General features: G+C 41.4%; 2 protein-coding genes across 17 annotated transcripts in view; one reads left to right on the top strand and one right to left on the bottom strand.

The window, feature by feature from the left end:
* The window catches only part of DLGAP1 (DLG associated protein 1), a 980,899-nt gene that overhangs the window by 446,544 nt on the left and 508,599 nt on the right, over positions 1-25,756 (top strand). The gene's annotated exons all lie outside the window — the stretch shown is intronic.
* The window catches only part of LOC108294152, a 93,509-nt gene continuing 80,640 nt past the window's right edge, over positions 12,888-25,756 (bottom strand). For 6 of the 13 annotated variants that reach the window (XR_005197889.1, XR_005197891.1, XR_001820927.2 and 3 more), the window contains one exon: positions 13,659-14,489. Coding sequence is in view for 6 of the 13 variants with exons in the window: in XM_017515922.2 (XP_017371411.1) it covers positions 14,383-14,489 (107 nt within the window). In the remaining 7 variants the exon portion in view is untranslated. Of the gene's footprint in view, positions 13,391-13,658; positions 14,490-19,886; positions 19,906-22,592; positions 23,761-25,162; positions 25,182-25,756 lie in introns of those variants that run through there. The other 7 variants (XR_005197892.1, XM_037734021.1, XM_017515919.2 and 4 more) reach the window with 5 other exon arrangements.

Raw genomic sequence — 25,756 nt, 5'->3', positions numbered from 1 at the left:
GTTGGTAAATCTTCCTCCATCCCTTTATTTTGAGCCTTTGTGTATCCTTGCATGTAAGATGGGTTTCCTGGATACAACATACCAATGAGTTTTGACTTTTTATCCAATTTTCCAGTCTGTGTCTTTTGATTGGGGTACTTAGCCCATTTACATTCAGGGTTAATATTGTTATGTATGAATTTGATCCTGCCATTTTGATGCTAGCTGGTTGTTTTGCCCGTTAGCTGACACACTTTCTTCATTGTATTGATGCTCTTTACCATTTGGTATGTTTTTGGAGTGGCTGATACTAGTTGTTCCTTTCTATGTTTAGTGCTTCTTTCAGGAGCTCTTGTAAAGCAGGCCTGGTGGTGATGAAATCTCTGAGTAATTGCTTGTTCATAAAGGATTTTATTTCTCCTTTGCTTATGAAGCTTAGTTTAGCTGGATATTAAATTCTATGTTGAAAGTTCTTTTCTTTAAGGATGTTGAATATTGGCCCCCACTCTCTGCTGGCTTATAGGGTTTCTGATGAGAGATCCACTGTGACTCTGATGGGCTTCCCTGTGTTGGTAACCCCACCTTTCTCTCTGGCTGCCCTTAGCGTTTTTTCCTTCATTTCAACCCTGGTGAATCTGACAATTATGTGCCTTGGGGTTGCTCTTCTTGAGGAGTATCTTTGTGGTGTTCTCTGTATTTCCTGGACTTGAATATTGGCCTCCCTTGCTAGGTTGGGGAAGTTCTCCTGGATAATATCCTGAAGAGTGTTTTCCAGCTTGGATGCATTCTCTCTGTCACATTCAGGTACATCTACCAAACGTAGATTAGGTCTTTTCACATAATCTCATCTTTCTTGGAGGCTTTGTTCATTTCATTTTACTCTTTCTTCTCTAATCTTGCCTTCTCGTTTTATTTCATTGAATTGATCTTCAATCTCTGATAACTTTTCTTCTGCTTGGTCGATTTGGCTATTGAAACTTTATGCTTCACAAAATTCTCGTGCTGTGTTTTTCAGCTCCATCAATTCATTTATTTTCTTCTCTAAGCTGTTTGTTCTTGTTAGCATTTCGTTAAACCTTTTTTCTAGGTTCTTAGTTTCTTTGCATTGGTTAGAACATGTTTTTTTATTTGAGAGTATTTTGTTATTACCCACCTTCTGAAGCCTGTTTCTGTCAATTCACGAGACTCATTCTCCATCCAGCCTTGTTCCCTTGCTGTTGAGGAGTTGTGATCCCTTGGAGGAGGAGAGGCATTCTGGTTTTGGGTGTTTTCCTCCTTTTTGCACTGGTTTCTTCCCATCTTTGTGGATTTGTCTACCTGTGGTCTTTGTAGTTGGTGACTTTCAGATGAGGTCTCTGAGTGGATGTCCTTTTTATTGATGATGAAGTTATTTCTTTCTGTTTCATAGTTTTCCTTCTAACAGTCAGGCCTCTCTGCTGTTGGACTGCTGGAGGTCCACTCCAGACCCTGCTTGCTTGGGGATCACCTGCAGCGGCTGCAGAACAGTAAGGGTTGCTGCCAGTTTCTTCTTCTGTTGTCTTTGTCCCAGAAGGATATCTGCCAGATATCAACCTTAGCTCTCCTTTATGAGGTGTCTCTTTGGATATACGGGGGTCGGGGAGCTGCTAGAGGAGGCAGTCTTTCCCTTATAGGAGCTCAGTGCGGAGCTGTGAGCTCCATTGTTCTGTTCAGAGCTGCTGGGCACATACATTTAAGTCTGCTGCAGTGGAACTCACAACCGCCTTTTTTTCCCAGGTGCTCTATCACGGTAAGGTTGGGCTTTATTTATAAGTTTCTGATGTGCTCTTGCCTTTTTTCAGAGATGCCCTGCCCAGCGAGGAGGTAGCCTAGTCACAGTCTGCCAGCAGAGGCGTTGCTGTTCTGCCATGGGCTCTGCCCAGCTGCCGTTTGAACTTCCTTGCAGTTTTGTTTATAGAGGTATAGTTAGAACTGCCTTGGTAATGGCAGTCTGCCTCAGTAATGGCAGATTGCCTCCGTAATGGTGGACTGCCTCAGTAATCGTGGACTGCCTTGGTAGTGGCAGACTGCTTTGGTAATGGAAGATGCCTTTCCCCTCCCAGAGCTGGACCTTCCTGGGTCCAGCTGTGCTTGCTGTGAAACTCTCAATCCAGAGCATTTTAGAATCCTAGTCTTTGTGGAGGTGGGACTGGCTGAGCCAGATCACCTGGCTCCTTATTTCAGCCCCCTTTTTTTTCAGTTGAACCAGTGACTCTCTCTCCCAGGCATTCCAGTAGCCAGTTGAAACGGTGCCTGGATTTGTGTGAGTTTTTGCACAGAGACCCACTGTGCCGGCTGAAACAGCCATGCTGAAGACTCATAGTGCTTTTCCTCCTGGGAATCTCCTGGTCTGTGGGCAGTAAAAATTCATTTGGAAATGTGGCGATCACTCACCCTCTGAGTTTTCACTGGGAATTACAATCCAGAGCTGTTACTATTCAGCCATCTTGGATTGTCCCTCTCTAGAAAGATATTTATATCACAGTATCATGTATGTAAAGCACAGTGAATGCCAAAATTTTTCACATCTTCTGCATTTGTGTGTAAAAGGTAGAATGGATGAACATATATATTATAAATATTTTATATTTTATATATATATTATAAAAGCTGACTATGGTTGGAGAGGGCTGTGAGACTAGAGACAGAAGATGATGGAGAAAAAGTAAAACCAGAGGAAATGAAGCAAAATAGAAGCATTCTGTGGACTGATGATGATAAAACATCATGAACTGAGTTCACAGTCATCTTAAATTTTCTTATCTAAAGTCCATATTTTAAAAAAATTTCTGAGCATTTGAAAGTTGAGAAAAAACAAAATTAAGAACATGTGAACAACACTTTAAAAACACCAACTCTATTTGAGAGCCTTCATGAAAGCTGAGCTTGAGTCTCATGCAATGTGAGCTTACAGTAGTTTTAAAGGATTAGTCATTCTCACTTGGGGAGAGAAAATATAATAACATCTCCTTATGGTTGAAGACAGAACTCATTCATTAGTCTGTTGTAGTGTTGCTTTAAAGAAATGTGTGAGAGGCCGAGCACAGTGGCCTCACGCCTGTAATCCCAGCACTTTGGGAGGCTGAGGCAGGCAGATTACTTTAGGTCTGGAGTTTGAGACCAGCCTAGCCAATGTGGTAAAACCCTGTCTCTACTAAAAATACAAAAATTAGCCTGGTGTGGTGGTGCATGCCTGTAATCCCAGCTACTTGGGACGCTGAGGTAGGATAATTGCTTGAACTCAGGAGGCGGAGGTTGCATTGAGCCAAGATTGCACCATTGCACTCCAACCTGGGTAACAGAGCAAGACTCAGCCTCAAAAAAAGAAGAAAAAAACCATACACAAAAAAAACTGAGACTAGGTAACTTTACAGAGAAGAGGAGTTTAAATCTTCTGAAGTTCTGGAGGCTATACAAGCACAGCACCAGCATCTGCTTGGTTTCTGGGGGGGCCTCAGGGAACTTTCGCTCTTGGCAGAAGGTAAAGCGAGAGCAGCCATGTCACATGGCAAAAGCAGGAGCAAGAGAGAAAGGGAGACAGTTAGGAGGTGCCACACACTTTTAAGCAAGCAGATCTCACATGAAATTATTCACTGTAGTGAGGACAGCACTAAGCTATGAAGGATTTGCCCTGATGACCCAAGTATCCCTCACCAGGTATAATAGTTCGATGGATTCTCCTTGCCCGCTGCCTAGACAGAGCTGATTTATCAAGACAGGGCAATTAAAGAAAGAGGAATTCACGCAGAGCCAGCTATACAGAAGACTGGAGTTTTATTGTTACTCAAATCAGTGTCCCCAGAACTTGGGGAGATCAGAGTTTTTAAGGATAATTTGGCAAGTAGGGGCTCAGAAAGTGGGGAGTGCTAATTACTTGGGTTAGAGATGAAATCATGAGGCATCGAAGTGAGTTTCTTTTGCCATCTACTATTTATGGGTGGGATTACAGAACTGGTGGAGCCAGATTACCAGTTTGAGTGGCGCCAGCTCATGTATCTGAACAGAACACGGGATCTGCAAAAAAAATCAAGCACTGATCTTAGGGTTACAACAGTAATGAGTCTGTATTTCTCCTCCCAAGGAGCAATTTGGGGAGGTTCAGACTCTTGCAACCAGAGGCTGTATGGCTCCTAAGTGTAATTTCTAATCTTGTAACTAATCTGTTAGTCCTACAAAGGCAGACTGGTCCCCAGGTAAGAAGAGGGTTTATTATCGTCTTGTTTCAAAGTTAAACTATTTACTAAACTCCTTCCCAAGGTTAATTTGGCCTACACCCAGGAATAAACAAGGACAGCTGAGAGGTTCGAAGCAAGATGGAGTCAGTTAGGTCGGGTCTCTTTCACTGTCATAATTTCCTCAGTTATAATTTTTGCAAAGGCAGTTTCACAGGGTCCACCTCCAACACCATGGATTATATTTCAACATGAGATTTGGTGGGGATGTATATTCAAACTGTATCAAGTTCTAATTCATTTGAGGTCCTCCTTCCCAGCCCAAGACCTGGCACATAAGTACTCAAGAAGTCTGTAAAAGTAGTGAGTTTACATTTTAAAAGCATAGAATTACTATTCATGTAGCTAACTTTTAGGACAATAAACCAAAAATAAAACTCAAAGACCCCCACACACCAACCATCTGAAGGGACAGCCAGGGCACTCTAAAATTTAACCTTGAAAGACTGGTTCAGGCCATGGTAGGAAGTGGGGGTCAGACTCACCTCACTATACCCTCCACCATTAACATTGACACAGACCTTAAGTCTGGTAAGAAACATGTACAATCTATTCTCTCCGAAGCCTGCTACTTGGAGGTTTCATCTGCATGATAAAACCTAGGTCTCCACAACCCCTTATAGGAACCCAGACATTCCTTTCTATAGATAATTCAACCAATTGCCAATCAGAATATTTTTAAACTACCTATGACCTGGAAGCTCCGCCCCCCTCCTTCCATGTCCATTTTGAGTTGTCCCATCCTTCCAGATCAAATCAATGTAAACCTTACATGTATTGATTGATGTAGTATGTCTCCCTGAAATGTATAAAAGCAAACTGTAACCCAACCACCTTGAGTACTCATCATCAGGACCTTCTGAGGCCGTATCATGGGCTCCTTCTTTACCTTGGCCACATAAACTTTCTATATTGATTCAGACTTGTCTCAGAAACTTTTTGGTTTATAGGACAAATCTGAAAATATGAGAGAAATTTCCCATTAAGTAAAAGTTACTAGTGTAAACTTTAAAAGAGNTTCTGCCATACCAGCTCTGGATTGCTTTCCTCTGCTCATTTTTATAGGAGATAAGAACTCTCTATGTGTATAAGCCATTGTAAACCAGAAAGTATCTGAGACAGGTCTCAATCAGTTTAGAAGTTTATTTTGCCAAAGTTAAGGATCATAACCTGCGACACAGCCCCAGGAGGCCCTGAAAACACGTGCCTAAGGTGATTGTGTTATGGCTTCATTTTATGCATTTTAGGGAGACAGAAATTACAGGAAAGGCACAAATCAATACATGTAAGGTGTGCATTGGTTTGACCTAGAAAGGCAGGACCTGTTGAAGCAGGGAAGAAGGGAGGGGGGCTTCCAGGTCAGAGATGGGTTAAAGATTTCCTGATTGGAGATTGTTTCAAAGGGTTAAGCTCCACCTGAAGAGTTGAAATTAGCTTGAGTTAAAGAAAGGAGGGGGAGGCTTCTAGAAGCCAAAGTTCTTGTTATGTAGATGAAGCCTCCAGGCAGCAGGCTTCAGAGAGAGTAGATGTGAATGTGTTTTGTCAAAGGTATCAGATTCTCCGGAGACACCTAGTAAGGGAAGGAGATTATAGAATGCAGATTTCCCCTTCAAGAGACAGCTTTGCAGAGTCATTTCAAAATATGTCAAAACATATATTTGGGGGGTAAAAATACTTTGATTTCTTTTTAGGGCCCGCTGTCTGTCATGTGATGCTATTCCAGACTCAGGTTGGATTTGGTGTCTTATTGCTACAAAGAGCCTGTTCTGTTAGCCTTAAGATGTCTATTTTAATGTTAATGCTGGTCAGTGGTTGCCTGTATTCCAAAGGGAGGACAAGTGTAATGAAACATGTCAGACATGACTGCCCCACCCCACATTCTCTCCTAAACTAGTTTTTCAGGTTGGTTTGGGTCTACTTGGCAGACCCAAGTAGGGTTCATTCAGTCAGTTGGGGGGCTTAGAGTTTTATTTTTGATTTACAGTAGGTGTTTCTCTGGGACTCAGTCCTAAACATAAGATTCAGAGTCATCATAATATCCACTCCAAGTGGAGACCAGTGATGTTTTTGCCTTCATTTATAGTGTAGATCAAATCTTTCAGAAGAGGAATCCAGAGGTGTTCCTTCTTTAGATGAAAGCTAGAATAAGAACAAGATAGTTACTTAATTTATGGTTGCATGAAAGGAATGATTCTATTTTAAGTCTTTATCTTTCTCAGCCTTGAAAGTAGGGCTCAGGTTATTGACGAAAGCAGAAAAGGGGAAAAAAATATACAAAATTGTTCATTAGAGTCATACTGCTGTGTCTACCATTAACTCTTATTCCTGGCTTAAAAATAAATATATGCCTTCATTCATGTCCATCAGTAAATATTTACTGTTTACTATGATTGATAAATGTTCTATCATGATTCTTGAATTATGTTACATTTCTTCCAGTGCTGATTCATGCATTAGGCTTAGATCTGGGTAAACTTCACTCTTTTCCTCTAACATCGGAATTGGGAAATACACATACTGTTGAGTCTCTGGCACCCTGTCACCTTAAGAGCACTTTATTTAGGGACTTTTTTTTCCCTAAAATAATCTCACTCTGTCGCCCAGGCTGGGTGCAATGGCTCAATTTCAGCTCACTGCAATCTCCACCTCCCGTGTTCAAGCGATTCTCATGCCTCAGCCTTCTGAGTAGCTGGGATTACAGGCACCCAGCACCATGCCCAGCTAATTTTTTTTGTATTTCTAGTGGAGATGGGGTTTCACTATGTTGGCCAGGCTGTTCTTGAACTCCTGACCTCAAGTGATCCACCTGCCTCAGCCTCCCAAAGTGCTGGGATTACAGACGTGAGCCACTGGGCCTGGCCTATTTAGGAATATTTTAACAGGGGGGACGAAGGAAAGAGCTAATCTCTATATAAAGGGGATATAATTTGCTCTTGGTGAAATTCCAGGTTTGGGGAGGGGTGTATTTGTCTGTGTGTGTGTACGTGCGCCTGTGTGTCTCCATTCCTAGATTCCCTGGACAGGCATAGCCAGGGATTCTGGTTAAAGATTAATCCTGCAACACAGCAGAAGTATCTTACTTAATAATCTAGTTTAACGATATCTTTTAATGATTAGAACAAAATATTTTAATCATTAGAACAAAAAATTCCCCCAAACAACGTGACTATCTTAAGCAAAAGAAATATATCCCTCATGAGGTGCCAATAAGTTATATTTACCTTATATGGACAGAAATTTTTCACCAAAGATATTGAAGAGTTAAAAAGGCATGTCTGAAAAATACAAATTTGCATAATGAAAACTAGAAGGACTTTTCATTTAAAAAAAAGACTGCGTAAAAAAATTATATCTTGAAAATATATGAAAATTGTATTTTTAAGCTTTTAATCAGATAAATCTTAAGTGACAGAGATGTTTATGGCCTAAGTGTTAGACTCAACCCTGGTATGAAGATCACTGAGAAAAGAAGATAAAGCATTTTGGAAATTAGCCATATAAGCCCCTGGATAAAATAGATTCTAATTTATATAACTTTATAAAGTAATGGGCATCTTCTAATGCATAATGTTGGGAAAAGGTCTTTGTGATTAGACAGCTGGCTGCAAGATGAGCATGCCCAGACACCCAAAGGAAGGGGAACTGGGCCACCAGATGGAGCAGAATAGACTGTGCTCAGAAACGGCCTTCACAAGAACTTTAGAGGCTGATTACCTTAGTTGAAAGGGCTCCAAGCAGGAAGAGTCATTAATTCTGAAAAAATTCAATCAATGATGTTTTTCACTTCTTTCAGCTGCTTCACAGAGACTAATTATTTGCTTTTTAAAGCCTTGAGTTTTTCTGTCAAACTCTTATGTAGTACTGAAGCAGGATCGGCCACGAGAAGCCTCTCGGACACCAAACTGGGAAGGAAGAGGTGTTTATTTGTTATTATTATTATTATTATTGCGGCCGGGAGCCAGGCGACAATTTGTCTAAATGACCAAGCTCTGCCTTTATATAGGCTTACACTCTAGATATTACACATGAAAGAATCTTAGGTTCACAACCTTAGAAATTACAAGTGAAAAGGGTCTTCCGTTTACAGTTTTAGAAATCACACATGAAAGGGTCTTGGGTTTACAGCTTTAGAAATCACATATGAAAGGGCCTTGGTCGATGGAGGAGTGGGGTGGGGGTTCGATCTGGTCTAAATAATAACAATGTCTTCCAGAGAGATTCCCCCATACCATGCCTGCTATTTACAGGAAGGTGATTTAGTAGGCATGTTGGCTAGCCTTTTCTTCTATTGAAATGCAGTGTGGAAGTCAAGGCGGAGGTGATCCTAGATGCCTGGGTCTCCTTCTTCAGTAGAATGATAACCCTTTGCAGGTGAGTGGGGGGCCCTCACTTGTTGAACCTTGATCCCCCAAATCAGAGTCCCTTTTCTATCCTTTCCCTCTAATTTTGCCATAAGGGTTAATAAATTCAGAATTTGAATAACTAAATCTAATGATAAAGTCATAATACAGATACCTAGGCTAGAAGTTCTTCTGCTCTGAGTGGTTTATTATTATAATTCTGTATTTGTCTTCAGCCTTATTTAAATCCATTAGATGGAGTTTAAATCCATTGCTTATCATTCTTCCATCCAAATAACCACTCATTTATTCATTTGACAAATATTTGTTAAGCGTCCTTTATATACAGGTTACATGGGAAGTACTCATTCCTAAATATTTTGTTATTTAAACTTGCCATTTTTAGTGGATGCTGTAGTTGGCCATGCAGATACCCCTTCAGAGCCAAGGTACTTGTTCCATCAGCTGCTGGAAGTCATGGCAACTGATGGCTCTAAGCTGCTTCCCTTCTGGAAAATTGCTTTTGGCCAAAGGTAGCTGCCTCACACGAGGTCATGCTTCCTCCATGGGTAGCCCACATCCAATGTCTGGCCACTGAAGGGGACACAAAGACTCGTCTCCACTGCTTCAATTTGGGCCAGTTCAGAAGGGCATCGCAGCTCGAGACTCTGGCTGCCCTTCCACCCGATCCTTCTTCTTTCACCGTCATCGTGGGTTTTCCCAGAGCACATCACGGTGGAACTCTCCACAAATCTCTATTTCTATTAATGTAATCATTGTTAGTATCCAGAGAAATGCTGTTTGGGGTTACCAAAATATCCATTGCTTATCAGATGCCAGACATCCAAAACCATGTAGGGTCCAACCCTACAGGGTCCTTTGAGCCCCCTCTGCTGGTGTGGAATGAGAAACTGTAGATGTAAAAGACACAAGACACAGAGATAGAGAAAAGAGAGTTTGGGCCCAGGGGTCCACTGCTAACCAACGCATGGAGTCTGGCAGTGGCCCCGAGGTCCACACACTCTGACTTTTATTGAGTACAAAGCTGGGAGCAGGGTAGATAGGGCATGACATTGGTGGTTAGTGATAGGGTCAAGTACATCACATGTCATGTAGGTAGGGTCCCAAGACTTTCTAGTAGCTGAGATGAGGTAAGGAGCATAATGCATCAGCACTTTTCCATACTTGTCAAGAAAGAACAAAGACATTAAGATTTATATTCCTTTTAATAATTATCTCTTCTAAGAAAAAAGGAACCAGGTGCAGAAGCGGAACTTGAGAGTGGACCTGGAACCTGACCACTGACGCACAGCATCACATAGAGACAATTAATCCCCGGGATGTCTGCAGGCCTACCTGACAGCTGTCAGGCCTACCGCAAGAGCTCGGAGGAGCAGAGTTTTCTCCTAACTTCTCCGGGGAAAGAGACATCTCTGACATCTCCTTCCGCAGCTTGCTAAACGGCAGATGCTTTCCCAGTGCTGGGCTGCCGTGCCGCCAAAGCGCCCTCCAGCAGCCCTTCCACGGGCTGACAGAGGGCTTAAAGCGTCTTGCCTTAAGGTCATTCCTTTCACAATGTTACCCAGGTTCACACTTCCACTAACTGAGAGGCATTAGTAAAAGAACTAAAATCACCTATGAATAACTAAGATCACATATGAGTAACTAAGATCACCTATGAATAACTACGATGGTTATATCTCTAGTTATTTTCTTTTTCGTTGTTTATATGGTAATAGGCTGAGGCTTCTGATTCCTGCCTCAGCACTTATGGAGTCTCCTCCCCCACAGAACAAAACAAAATCTCTGACATTTTCCTTCAAAACTTTGCAGCCTAACTTAAGGCATTTGAGTGATTCCTTACAACCAGATTATGCTTAGAGAGTGATAAGATTAATGCTGTCTGTTAGTAGCTTTTGAAAAGCAAACTGAGTCATTAATTAGTTGAACTGAATGTTGCCAATTGACTCCTTCTCCATTGACCAACTTTCTGGTTAAAAAAAAAAAAGCATAGCACATTAGGCTTTAGGTAGACTTAATGTTTCACTAATCAGCAAAGCAAACATTGATAACTGGCAAACCATTCACCTGGGAGTCTTTGTTTGTATTATGCAAATAAACTACCTTCTCCTGTCCCTGTCGTAGCTGTGTTCTGCATACTCAGAGTGAAGTTTAAGACTGGGCGGGAAGAGGGTGAGAGAGCCGCACCCTGGAGGGCCCTTGCAAGATAAACAGCAGTTTCAGCAGGGGCGCTCTTTCCTTTATTTGTAACCTAGTGCTACATTGCATTTCCAGAAATCATTTGTTGATGTTTATTTGTTCGGGGGGGATTTTTTTTTTTTTTTTGGTATGTGCTTGAGGAAAATGAATACTTTATCTAATCTAACACCTTTTTCTGTGATAGAAAATTAAAGACTTTAATTTTTTGTTAAAAATTTTTATTGCTGAACTCCAGGGAAAACAGGATATCAAGTCCCAAAACATGTCTGTTTTCTTTCTGAGTATTTAATTCAGTTTATCAAATATTTATCGAGCTTCCAATCTAGATAAGGATTCTGCACAGTTGGGGTACACCAGTGAACAAAACAGACACACGCCCTGCCCTGAGTTCTACCTTCTTTGCTGTACTACCCTGTGGGAGAGAGAAGGAGGAGGGAGGGAAGGATGCAGAGATGATGTGCAACATACTTTTTCCAGGTTTTCTGCACAGGCCTGCTTTTACTTATTGTGTCCTCTTCTCAGACCACATTAATTTCCTCACTAATCTCCTTAGATTATAGGGTCACTTTTATTTTGACTACTGAAACATGATCTTTGGTGTAAATAACACCGAAAATTCTCACCTCTTCTTCACCTGAAAATATTGCCGGGGAGTTGAGGGGCTGAAAGGCCAAGGGAAGGAACTGGTATTTATTGAGCATTTAGTATACTCCATATACTTTACATGACATGCATTTAATTTGAACAGTTAATCTGAAAGTTGGATATGACTTTTATCCCTACTTGATATATGCAAAAACTGAGACTGAGAGATTGACTAAATAACTTTGCAGAGATCACACAGGTAGGAGGGCACTGACGCAGAACGGAGCCCAGGGCCCCCTGCCTTCTCCCTTGCAGTGCTGGCTCAGCTGGAGCATTGCAGGTAGAAACTTCCGGTCTACCAAACTTGGCAACAAACCGAGAGGTTGAGAAACAAGTTTTTTAATTCAATGAACACTTTTGCAGGTTTTGAAACCAGTGGGCTTTAAAATCAACTTGAGCAATAGAGCTTCCTGGTCCTAAGAAATTCAGAAGAAAAGTATTGCAAAGATTGTGTAACAGTTAAGGCTTCCTTCATGATGCTAGCTACAAACCTCCCCAGATGTCATCTGTTGCGGCTGTTAGATTCTTCTACAGAAACTTCTCCTGGAGAACGTATACAAGGTTTTCTGTGCATCCTACCCATCCAGGCACCTCTCTCCCACATATCTTTGAATTGGGAACAATTCCACACTTAAAGGGGAAAATATGATGGGCAAACACTGAAGGTAACAGGTGAGGCGGCTCACCAGCGGTGGTGAGCTGGGAAACTCATTTCGGAGAAGTAATTTGAACTAGTGATTTTTTTTTATTAAAAATGAACAACTCTGAATCCCACTATAGAATTATATTGCTTTTATATTTTAAAATTTTTTGTTCTTCCTCCTTCTATATAAAATTTAAGGCTAAATATCTGTCTGGAGGGAAAAGAAGTTATTCAGTCATACTGGAGAGGAGTATGAAAGGGGAGCCTTGAACTGTAGTTAGTCAGATACTTAAATGTGCTGATAGCATGTGTTCATTACTATCAGTCTTAAAGCAGGAAAATTAATGAATTTTCTGAAGCCAAAGAGAGAAGAACTTTTGTTTTTCATGGGAGAATTCAAGTATTAACCTCTATACAATATTATTGTTTACCTTTATATATCTTGATTTGTTCCACAAAGGCTTTGGAGTGGTATATAAGAATTACTTGCTCAACAGTGGGATAGATTGATAGAAATATAAATAAAAATTAGTATCATTGTATGGTTTTTGTTATTGCATGCAATGCAATTATTGACATTAAGCTGATATTCCTAAAAGAAAAAGCAAAGAGGAATACTGTATGTCATTCATATTTTGCCCTGAAAGAATAAAATTCTCCAGTGAAGCAAAGATTTTCCTGACACTTAGGTCTGACAAGGACATTTTATCTGACATGTCATGGCCAGTGTTCTCTGACAAAAAAGTGAAGACAGGTGTCATGGAAAACTTTTAAAAATTTTCCCTAAATGCAAACTGAGTATGTAAAGTGTGTGGTCAACGTACACAGCTTGCTAGTAGTTTACCTTAATTTCCAGAGTAAAGTTATCAAAAACATAGCCCATGGCCCAGGAGGTTCCTCACCCCTACATACAGTGTGTGGATCCATATAGAACTCTTTTCTGCTTAGACCAAACTGGGCTCAGGTCCATTTCAAACAGTGCTCTGAGTCTTCGCTACCAATTGATTAGAGGTGGCAAACACTGCAGCTTATTTTCCATCATGGACAGGACCCTCTAGGGCATCATACACACTTCAAGAGAGAGCCCAGGCCTCTGAAGTTATACACGCCATTGTCTGCATAGGTCTCAGTACTTTTCCAGGGTGGGACTTCTGAGCTTTCAATCCACAAAAGAGTCACCATCAGGAATGCATTGACCACACATCCTTTAAATACTTTTTCTTTAATATTTCTGTCAAGAGCTTTCAATAAAAGGTGAGCGACAAACAGTTCAAAGGCATCCTCTGGCAAGAGTCTGGGCCCAGTGTTCTGTGCTGTTAATCAAAGGCAGGGCCGTATGAACAAAAAGATCAAAGCACACCGTCCACCGACACTCTCCTTAGAACTTAGAGCCTCTCCCAGCCTGGCACCTGGCATCCACCTACACCTGGTGAGGGTGGGGTGGAACCTCTGCAGGACCAGTCAAAACTACTTCTGCAGGGTGTACGGGGTGCCAGAAAATGAGGATACGGTGTTGAATAGATTCTTGTCCAGATTGGCCCTATTCTAAGAATGACACTATAATTAATTACTATTTTGGTCTTTTTATTTTTATTTATTTTTATTAACATACAACAGTTGTACATATTGTGGGGGGATATGTGATATTCTGATACCTGCACACAATGTGTAATGATCAAATCAGAGCAGTTGGTATATTATCACCCCAAACATTTATCTTTTCTTTGTGTTGGGGACATGACAGTTCTTTTCTTCTAGCTACTTTGAAGTGTACGATAAATGTTTGTTAACTATAATTGCCCTGGTGTACTATCAAACACTAGAACACATTCTTTTATCTGACTGTACTTTTGTACCCCTTGACCAGTGTCTCTTCACCCCCAGTAATAACTATGTTTGCTATTTGCTGTGAAGGATAAGGAGGCCTAGACTTGTCCTTAAAAGTAGTCTAAGTATCTTCCAGAACACAAATAAAAGAACAAATATGTTTCCAAAATTCTCACCAAGTATAGCCAAGTATACAGTATTGATTTTCACAGTCTCTTACAGCTTGATAATCATCTTATTAGTTTAGGAATAAAAAAATATGTTGTGTATATTATAAACAGATCTCTATCTTATCCGCTTAGGATTATAGTAATATGTTCATCCATGACTTTGATCATCAAATGGTTTTATGATGGAATTCAGAGAATAGATTATTCAGACAATCATCACAAGTAGATACATTAAAGGTACTTTTAAATATTTAATAGTTACCGTCAGATAAATCCACAAATGGACAACTCTTAAGGAGTTCGGTGTTTCATAATTTTATGATTGTTAGAAGCATCCTATAGCAATGGGGACAAAAATGCATGGTAGCTGTCATCTGGTGCTTTCTATTTCTCCATGAAGTATGAGAAACCTGCGCTGAAAAGGAGAAAGAAATGTCAGCGAGTTGAGGAGAATAGAGCATATAAAAATGATTATCGTGATTTGTCCGCTTTGCACAAAAGCAGAGAAAGCCTCTGACAACTGCCTATATTGTCTAATTTAGTGCTTGAAACTTTTAATCACAGGCAGATATCCAAAGTGCACTACACATTTGAAAGGAAGACTGTAGGGTCAGACTGTCTGGATTTGGATCCAACTCCTTCACTTACTAGCTGTGTGGACCTGGGCACTGATCAGTTTCCTTACCTGTGTAAGGGAAACCCTATGCGTCCGTTTCCTTATCTCTATATTGGGATTAGTAATAGTCCTTACCTTAGAGAGGTGTTTTTAATATTAAATGAATGCATATGTAAATGCTTATTATAGTACCCGGTAAACAGAAAGCAAGTGTTAGCAATCATGATTTGAGGTACCCAAAAGCGCAAGAGACACTAGAGCGTAAAGGAACTTTCAGAATAAATGACCTCAATGAAAACAGAAAGAATTTCTTTTTTATTGAGAGAGAGTTTTGCCCTTGTTGCCCAGGCTGTAGTGCAGTGGTGAGATCTCCGCTTACTGCAACCCCCGCCTCCCAGGTTCAAGTGATTCTCCTGCCACAGACTCCTGAGTAGCTGGGATTATGGGCACCTACCACCATACTCAGCTAATTTTTTGGATTTTTAGTAGAGACGGGGTTTCACAATGTTGACCAGGCTGGTCTTGGACGCCTGACCTCAAGTGATCCACCTGCCTCGGCTTCCCAAAGTTCTGGGATTATAGGCGTGAGCCACCGTGCCTGGCCAGAATTTTATTTATATATATATATATATATATATATATATATATATATATGTTTTTTTAATTGCACTTTAGGTTCTGGGGTACATGTGCAGAACATGCACGATTGTTGCATAGGTACATACATGGCAATGTGGTATGCTGCCTCCATCCCCACATCACCTATATCTGGCACTTCTCCCCATGTTATCCCTCCACAACCTCCCTACCCCTGCTGTCCCTCCCTTGTTCCCCTCCAACAGACCCCAGTGCGTGATGCTCCCCTCCCTGTGTCCAGGTGTTCTCATTGTCCATGCAGTGTTTGATTTTCTGTTCTTGTGTCAGTTTGCTGAGAATGATGGTTTCCAGATTGATCCATTTCCCTACAAAGGACACGAACTCATCGTTTTTTATGGCTGCATAGTATTCCATGGTGTATATGTGCCACATTTTCCTTGTCCAGTCTATCATTGATGGGCATTTGGGTTGGTTCCAGGTCTTTGCTATTGTAAACAGTGCCACAATTAATATACGTGTGCATGTGTCTTTATAACAGAACGATATATATTCCTTTGGATATACACCCAGTAATGGGATTGCTGGGTCAAATGGAATTTCTATTTCTAGGTCCTTGAGAAAGCACCACACTGTTATCCACAGTGGTTGAACTAATTTACACTCCCACCAACAGTGTAAAAGTGTTCCTATTTCTCCACATCCTCTCCAGCATCTGTTGTCTCTAGATTTTTTAATGATCGCCATTCTAACTGGTGTGAGATGGTATCTCAATGTGGTTTTGATTTACATTTTTCTAATGATCAGTGATGATGAGCATTTTTATGTATGTTTGTTGGCCTCATATATGTCTTCTTTTGAAAAATATCTGTTCATATCCTTCATCCACTTTTGAATGGGTTTGTTTGTTTTTTTCTTGTAAATCTGTTTTAGTCTTTTGTCGATTCTGGATATTAGCCCTTTGTCAGATGGGTAGATTGCAAAAATTTTTTTCCATTCTGTTGGTTGGCGGTTCACTCCAATGATTGTTTCTTTTGCTGTGCAGAAGAAGCTGTGGAGTTTAATTAGATCCCATTTGTCTATTTTGGCTTTTGTTGCCAGCTTTTGGTGTTTTAGTCATAGTACTTGCCTATGCCTATGTCCTGAATGGTTTTGCCTAGGTTTTCTTTGAGGGTTTTTATGGAGTTAGGTCTTATGTTTAAGTCTTTAATCCATCTGGAGTTAATTTTAGTGTAAGGTGTCAGGAAGGGGTCCAGTTTCTGCTTTCTGCACATGGCTAGCCAGTTTTCCCAACACCATTTATTAACCAGGGAATACTTTCCCCATTGCTTGTTTTTGTCTGGTTTGTCAAAGATCAGATGGTTGTAGATGTATGGCATTGCCTGTGAGGCCTCTGTTCTGTTCCATTGGTCTATATCTCTGTTTTGATACCAGTACCATGCTGTTTTGATTACTGTAGCCTTGTAGTATAGTTTGAATTCAGGTAGCATGAAGCCTCCAGCATTGTTCTTTTTGCTTAATATTTTCTTGGCTATGTGGGCTTTCTTTTGGTTCCAAATGAAGTTTAAAGTGGCTTTTTCCAGTTCTGCGAAGAGGGTCATAGGTAGCTTGATGGGGATAGCATTGAATCTATAAATTACCTCGGGCAGTATGGCCATTTTCACAATATTGATTCTTCCTAACCACGAGCATGAAATGTTTCTCCACTTGTTTGTTTCTTCTCTTATTTCCTTGAGCAGTGGTTTGTAGCTCTCCTTGAAGAAGTCCTTTACATCCTTTGTTAGTTGTATTCCTAGGTATTTTATTTTCTTTGTGGCAATTGTGAATGGAAGTTTGTTCTTGATTTGGCTCTCTTTAAGTCCGTTATTGGTGTACAGGAATGCTTGTGATTTCTGTACATTGATTTTGTATTCTGAGACTTTGCTGAAGTTGCTTATCAGTTTAAGGAGATTTTGGGCTGAGATAACGGGATCTTCCAAATATACAATCATGTCATCTGCAAATAGAGACAATTTGACTTCCTCCTTTCCTAATTGAATATCCTTTATTTCTTTTTCTTGCCTGATTGCTCTGGCTAGAACTTCCAATACTATATTGAATAGGAGTGGTGAGAGAGGGCATCCTTGTCTAGTACCAGTCCAAGGGAATGCTTCCAGTTTTTGCCCATTCAGTATGATATTGGCTGTGGGTTTGTCGTAAATAGTTTTTATTATTTTGAGATACATTCCATCAATACCTAGTTTATTGAGACTTTTTAACATAAAGGGTCATTGAATTTTGTCAAAGGCATTCTGTGCATCTATTGAGATAATTATGTGGTTTTTGTCTTTGGTTCTGTTTATGTGGTGGATTACATTTATAGACTTGTGTATGTTGAACCAGCCTTGCATCCCTGGGATGAAGCCTACTCGATCGTGATGGATAAGCTTTTTGATGTGCTGTTGCAATCAATTTGCCAGTATTTTATTGAAGATTTTTGCATCTATGTTCATCATGGATATTGGCCTGCAGTTTTCTCTTTTTTTGTTAAGTCTCTGCTGGTTTTCGTGTCAGGATGATTTTGGTCTCATAAAATGATTTGGGAAGGATTCCCTCTCTTTGGATTGTTTGGAATAGTTTCAGGAGTGGTACCAGCTCCTCTTTGTACGTCTGATAGAATTTGGCTGTGAGCCCATCTGGACCTGGGCTTTTTTTTTGCTTGGTAGGCTATTAACTGCTGCCTCAACTTCAGCCCTTGTTATCAGTCTATTAAGGGTTTGAACTTCTTCCTGGTTTAGGCTTGGAATGGTGCAAGTGTCCAGGAGTTTATCCATTTCTTCCACTGGTTTATGTGCATAGCGTTGTCTTTAGTAATCTCTGATGGTAGTTTGTATTTCTCTGGAATCTGTGATGATATCCCCTTTATCATTTTTAATTGCATCTATTTGATTATTCTCTCTTTTTCTTTTATTAATGTGGCTAGCGGTCTATTTTGTTGATCTTTTCAAAAAACCAGCTCCTGGATTTATTGATTTTTTGAAGGGTTTTTTGTGTCTCTGTCTCCTTCAGTTCTGCTCTGATCTTACTTATTTCTTGTATTCCGCTAGCTTTTGAGGTTTTTTGATCTTGCTCCTCTAGCTCTTTCAGTTTTGATGATAGGGTGTCAATTTTAGATCTTTCCTTGCTTTGCATATGGGCATTTATTGGTATAAATTTTCCTCTAGACATTGCTTTAAATGTGTCCCAGAGATTCCGGTATGTTGTGTCTTTGTTGTCATTGGTTTCAAAGAACATCTTTATTTCTGCTTTCGTTTCATTGTTTATCCAGTCAACATTCAGATGCCAGTTGTTCAGTTTCCATGAAGTTGTGTGGTTCTAAGTTAGTTTCTGAATTCCGAGTTCTAACTTGTTTCCACTGTGGCCTGAGAGACTGTTATGATTTCCATTCTTTTGCGTTTGCTGAGGAGTGATTTACTTCCAATTATGTGGTCAGTTTTAGAGTATGTGCCGTGTGTTGCTGAGAAGAATGTATACTCTGTGGATTTGGGGTGGAGATTTCTGTAGATGTCTATTAGGTTTGCTTGGTCCAGATATGAGTTCAAGTCCTAGACATCCTTGTTAATATTCTGTCTCATTGATCTGTCTAATATTGAGAGTGGAGTGTTAAAAGTCTCCCACTATTATTGTGTGGGAGTCTAACTCTCTTCGTAGGTCATTAAGAACTTGCTTTATGTATCTGGGTGCTCCTGTATTGGGTGCATAGATATTTAGGATCGTTAGCTCTTCTTGTTGCATTGATCCTTTTACCATTATGTAATGGCCTTCTTTGTCTCTTTTGATCTTATTTGGTTTAAAGTCTATTTTATCAGAGACTAGGATTGCAACTCCTGCTTTTTTTTGCTCTCCATTTGCTTGGTAAATCTTCCTCCATCCCTTTATTTTGAGCCTATGTGTGTCCTTGCATGTGAGATGGGTTTCCTGGATACAGCACACTGATGGGTTTTGAATTTTTATCCAATTTGCCAGTCTGTGTCTTTTGATTGGGGATTTAGCCCATTTATATTTAAAGTTAATATTGTTATGTGTGAATTTGATCCTGCCATTTTGATGCTAGCTGCTTGTTTTGCCCATTAGTTGACATGGTTTCTTCATTGTGTCGATACTCTTCACCATTTGGTACATTTTTGGAGTGGCTGGTACTTGTTCCTTTCTATGTTTAGTTCTTCTTTCAGGAGGTCTTGTAAGGCAGCCAGCAGAATTTTTTAAAAATGAGAAAACTTTTAGAAACTACATGCTAATATTACTAAATTAGTTTTCACAGAACATTGAAAGGATATTGTAATCACAATATAAGAATATAAATAGGGCCAGGCATGGTGACTCACAACTGTAATTCCAGTACTTTGGGAGGATGATGCAGGAGAATCACTTGAGCTCAGGAGTTCAAGACCAGCCTGAGCAACATAATGAAACCCCCATCTCTACAAAATAAATTATTTTTGATTAGCTGGCCATGGTGGTACATGCCTGTAGTCCCAGTTCCGGTGGCTGAGGCAGGAGGATCTCTTGAGCCCCTGAGGTGGAGACTACAGTGAACCATGATGGTGCCACTGCATACCAGCCTGGGTGACAGAATGAGAACCTGTTTCAAAAAAAAAAAAGGAAAGAAAGACAAGAACAGGAGCAATCTGCTAACAAGATAGTCAAAGAAAATTTATAGAATCAAAAGAAATAGACAAATGTCAAATACACAGACCAGTTCAAAGGACCCACAGCAGACAGGCTGTGCTCAGCAAGACCAGCTTTCTCTTGCTCTTGTGCCACAGCCAGACTGCATTTCCCAGCCCCCTTTGCAGCTTGGGATAGCCAGTGGAACCTGAAAACAATCTGTCTCATGCCCAGGCCTGGCCCTTGAAACTCTCCCTGGTGCTGTTCTGAGGCTGTGGTTCAGTTAGGCAGTGGCAGGTGTTTTTGCAGTGGCTGGGGAATTCTTTGTGTGGAAGTGACAGAGTGGGGGCTGGCAGGTGGGCGGAGGTGTCAGTCAGAACCATCAATGCTGCTCTGAGGAGTCTGAACTTTGCCTTGGGGCCAGGGGAATCCACTAAATTGTGTGCTCTATGTAGACAGGGCTATAACAAGCAGATGTGCATTTCAGAACATTCACTTCCTTGGGTGGGGGGAGGATACTGAAGAGGCCAGGAGAGGTGGGAATGGAGCTGAGGCTGGAAGCAGTTAGGAGGCTTTGGTAATCACCAGGTGGAAAGGGATCAGGCTTGAACTGAGATGGTGAGGGATGGAAGGGAGAGATAGATGCCCAAGGATATTACAGAGTCACCTGTGCTCCCAGGTGTGAAGACTTGAGATGCCACAGTAATAAATAAAGGTGGATACAGATGTCATCATATTTGGGGATGCATCATGACTTTGGGTGCTTATGCTCATGGCTGTTATTTTTTCTGAGAAGTTAGAGGATTGGGGTTTTTGTTTGTTTTCTTTTTTCTGATTTGTTTTATTGTTGTTGTTGTTTGAGACAGGGTCATAATCACACCACTGAACTCACCCAGGCTGGAGTTCAGTGGTGTGATCATGGCTCACTGCAGGCTTGACCCCCTAGGCCGAAAGGAACTTCCTTCCTCAGCCTCCCTAGTAGCTGGGACTACAGGTGTGCATCATCATGTCCAGCTAATTTTTTTATTTTTAATTTTTTGGTAGAGACAAGGTCTCACTATGTTGACCAGGCTGGTCTCGAACTCCTGAGATCAAGCAATGCTCCCAGCTCTGTCTCCCAAAGTGCTGGGATTATAGGTATGAGCCACCATGCCCAGCCCAGAGGTCTGTTAGCAGCATCCTCTCCACCACCACATTCTATACTCCATTCATCCCAGACTATTGGCTATTTCATTTATTGCTGCCCCGTAGGTACTATTTCTCTGTCTGAAATACATACATCCCCTTGACAATCAAGAGTTTCTAAACAGTCTTCTACCTACATCAAGTCTTCTGGGAAGGCTTCTCATACTTCAGAAAAGCCTGGCTGCACTCCCTTTGAGCCTTTTCTCTCCCGTGCCCTCTCCCCTCTGGTGACACTTATTAAAGTGGGGCCACTGTGCTCACAACTTCCTTACAACTAGACAGAGAGTGTCTGATGGCAGGGATTTTTTTGGGGGGTGGGGGACGGAGTCTCACTCTGTCACCCAGGCTGATGTGTAGTGGCATGATCTTGGCTCACTGCAGCTGCCGCCTCCTGGATTCCAGCAATTCTCCTGCCTCAGCCTCCCAAGTAGCTGGGATTACAGGCATGTGCCACCACACCTGGCTAATTTTTGTATTTTTGGTAGAGACGGGGTTTTACCATGTTGGTCAGGCTTGTCTCGAATTCCTGACCTCAGGTGATCCACCCGCCTTGGCCTCCCAAAGTGCTGGGATTACAGGTATAAGCCATTGTGCGGGGCCAGCAGGATTTTTTTTTCATCCTTGTGGTTCCGATGACTAGCCGAGGGCCTATGATAAATAGGTGCTCAGTAGACATTTGATGAATAAGCTAATTCATTAATGAAAATAAAAGGACTAGAGAAAGATGTGGATCTTGAAGTAGTAGCATCCCCACCTCCATTCTTATGAGAAGAATAGAGGAGCTAAGGACCAACCCCTGAAAGGACAGATAGCATTGAAAATTTAATAAATAAAGTTGGAAGCAAAAAATATATACATTCCACACAATTGTATGATTCCTGTGCTTTTTGTTGCCTCAAATGCCTCATTCCTTCTTCTTTTGGCCTTGTGCTTGAAGGCTGGCCCGCCAGCAGCTGTCTTAGAACATGAGATGACTTTAAATTTGGTGGCTAGATCTAGAAAGGAAGAGCATAAGGAGAGTAGGCAGCTAGGCCTGTGGATAGCAAAGAACCAAAATACCAGCACCTAACTGCCCAGCTCTGGGCAGCTTTTCCGGAGGGTTGCCTGTCTGTGTTTAGGCCACTGTTAGTTTGCGTTTTGTATCGTAAGCAGCTAAACCGAATCCAATGTAGAATGGTTTGCCTTCTGATAACTACCGTAAGTGCCCTAATGATTCTTTATCTTCTTAAATTTTATTTATCTATTTTTATACAGAATCTCACTGTCACTCAGGCTGGAGTTCAGTGATGCAATCATGGCTCACTGCAGCCTTGGCCTCTGAGGCTCAAGCATCCCCCCAACCTCACCCTCCCAAGCAGCTGGGACCATAGGCCTGTGCCACCACACCCAGCTATTTTTTTAATTTTTTTGGAGAGACAGGGTCTTGCCATGTTGTTCAGACTGGTCTCGAACTCAGAGCCTCAAGCAATCCTCCCGTCTCAGCCTCCTAAAGAGCTGAGATTACAGGTATGAGCCATTGCACCCAGAAACCCTGATGATTCTTAATCTGATTTTACTTTGATTTTTCTTCGTCAGCTTCTTAAGCAAACACTACGCTAAACTGTGTGGCAATCAAAGTAAAATCAGATTAAGAATCAGCTGCTTACAAACTTTCACTCCAATAGGATATTTCGAGAAATCGTGTGTAACCCTGCATCATGTCCTGTGGTAGGTAGAGTCTGTTACAAGAAAACAACACAAATGTGCTCCTGGTGGATCATAGAAGTGCTCAAGCTCTAGAACAGAACTCGCATGATCTTGCAAGTAGTGCACATCATTACTTGCCCTTTTATATCTTCAGTCTTTAGAAAGTCAGCCAGATATGGGAGTCCAAGAATCCTTCTAACCCTTGGAGCTCTTCTCTTCTCTTCTCCCTCCCTGTCCATGCATGATCCAGCTCCATCCTCCTGCTGTTCCTCGTGGTCCAGTGAGGAGACTCATTCCCTAAAGGTTCCTCTTCCTGGGAGGGTAGTGGACGCTGTCATTCTTCAACTTGAAATAACTCCTAAACAAACCCACCTCTGCCATGGGAACATGAATCCCACGCATGGCATAACTTCCATTTGTTATTAGGCTGGAATTTTCCACTTGCAATGGAATGAGGAGAGGAAGGAAATAAAGGGACAAAGGAGGAAGAGAACCCTATCCCACCAAGGGCATGTTATAATATATGTCCCCCAGGAGACTGTAAGTTAACTGAGGGAAAGCACCCCGCCTTCTTGCTCCTATCCCCAATATCTAGGAGAGTAGTACCAGACACATTCAACAATATTGCTGACTGAATGAGTGAGGAGTGATTGAATAAACAGATATGTAACAGCGACGCAATGTTTGCTGCTGCTGTGGTGGTTGTCCCAGTATCCGCTGCAATACAGTAGGAAGCGTGGATCTCAATGAATGCTTTCTGTAGTTAATGCTGTTCATACAAGATTAGTGATGCCAGAAAGGAAAGCAGTGACCTGATGATCCACAGCCACTCATTCACAGGCAGGGTCAGAAGTCAAGAGGAGTCTGGAGCGGCAGTGGAGTCTAAAGAGACTCAGTGGCTGTCACTCCCTTCCCACGTCCTGTAGCAAGGCTTCATCAGCATTTCTTCTTCTTCTGCCTTTGAATAATCCAGTTCCCATTGCGTGCATTGGCTCAAAAGTCAGAAAAGGAAGGAAGAATCCAAAAAAGCAACATAATGAGCACTGAACGACCTGAATCAAAAGCGTATGGTAATTGTATAGGAAGGAACTGTTATTTTTTCCCCATCACTGGTTTTGGTTTTTCTGCCTTTCATTGCATGAGAGTAAAACACTTTCACAGAGTAATTTGGAAAGTTCAAAATTTCTGGGCATGAAAAATGATTTTCATTCTTGGACAGATGTGATATATCTTCAGAGGTCATTTGTATCCAACTGCTATGCCTGTCTTTGAGAAATTTGACTTTAAAAATAAATTGTAGCCTGATACAAGACATGACAGCTTTCTGTACAGGGCCTTTGCTAAGTCTTCCTGCTTGGATTCAAAGATAGTAACTAAATGGCATACAAATACCTTGTGAAAATAGGTATTTTTTGTTTAACTATACCTGAAAAAATATAACTAGGTGTACAATTTTACAAAGAGATGACAAGTTGATATTTATTTTACGGAAGAGCTGGACATAATAACTTTGTTGTTACTTGGGATGTGTGTGTGCGTGTGTGTGTGTGTGTGTGTGTGTGTGTGTGTATTTATATGTTTACATACAGGGTTTGTCTCTGTTTGGGTCATCAGGCATCCACTTGGGATCTTGGAATGTATCTCCCATGGATAAGAGGGGGGCTACTGTATGTATAAAATTCAGTGGAAAAATCCCAGTGGGTGGGGAGTCCAGACAGAGGAAAAAGCCCAGCAGGGTTTATTAGTGATGGATTCCAATTTTTAAAAATGTGATAATTCAGTAAATGAGTAGTCATATTTTCCAAATGTGGATTTTTAGCTTGCCATTGACAGAAAAAGAAGCAGCAAAAAGGGGAACCACTCTTACACGCAAAATAACAGGAAGCAAACTCAGCCTAAAAACATTGACAGGTTGAGTTCCTGAGTGAATGCTGACTAGGATCCATAGGGTTTGCATAATAAGTATTTATAAATCCTTGAGATGAGTCACCATGGCATGACCGAATAGCAAACAAATACACACACACATTTTTCCTTTTAAGAAAACTTTAGGGTTTTATTCTGATGCCTCACAACAATGAAATGTTTTTTTTTTTTTTTTTCAGATGGAGTCTTGCTCTGTCACTCCGGCTGGAGCGCAGTGGCACAATCTTGGCTCATCACAACTTCCACCTCCCAGGTGCAAGTGATTCTCCTGCCTCAGCCTCCTGAGTAGCTGGGATTACAGGTGCCTGCCACCACGCCCAGCTAATTTTTGTAATTTGTTGTAGGGACAGGGTCTCACCATGTTGGCCAGGCTGGTCTTGAACTCCTGACCTCAGGTGATCAGCCCTCCTCGGTCTCCCAAAGTGCTAGGATTACAGGCATGAGCCACCGCACCTGACCAGCAACGAAATGATTTTTAAGGAAGTAGCAAAACAGCACAAGGGGAAATGTAAGGATTGGAACCCAAATGCTCCCTTCAGAGTCATTCACTCTTCAACCACTCTTCAGTCCTTGACCGTTCAACCGTTCCGGTCAGCACTGCCTGGAGCTGCCCCAGGAGCAAGAAGCCGTGCCTCTGCCCTGGGCTCCATCTCGCCTCCAAAGCCCATCATTATTCCTAGGGACTCTTTTCGCAATGTCTATCTGACTGTGATGAAGATAATACGAGTTACCGTGATTATTCTTGTATTGAGTGCTTAGCATGGGCCAGGTGCTATGTTGATAGCCTTAACCTGCGCTATCCCATTCACTCCTCACCACAGCCCTCTTTATATACAATTACTGTGGTTTCTTATTTAGCTAAACATTGCACTTCATAGAACACTGCATTGTTTTATGAAGTGTCTGGGTGCAGTGGCTCGCACCTGTCATCCCAGAACTTCAGGAGGCCAAGATCAGCCTGCGGAACAGAGTGAGAACCTGTATCTACAGAAAAATTTTAAAAATTAGCCAGGCATCGTGGTAGGTCC

The sequence above is a fragment of the Cebus imitator genome, unplaced genomic scaffold (assembly GCF_001604975.1).
Source record: "Cebus imitator isolate Cc_AM_T3 unplaced genomic scaffold, Cebus_imitator-1.0 Scaffold565, whole genome shotgun sequence".
NCBI lineage: Eukaryota > Metazoa > Chordata > Mammalia > Primates > Cebidae > Cebus > Cebus imitator.
Note: the sequence above shows the minus strand (reverse complement) of the source record. Positions and strands in the feature narration are given on the sequence as shown.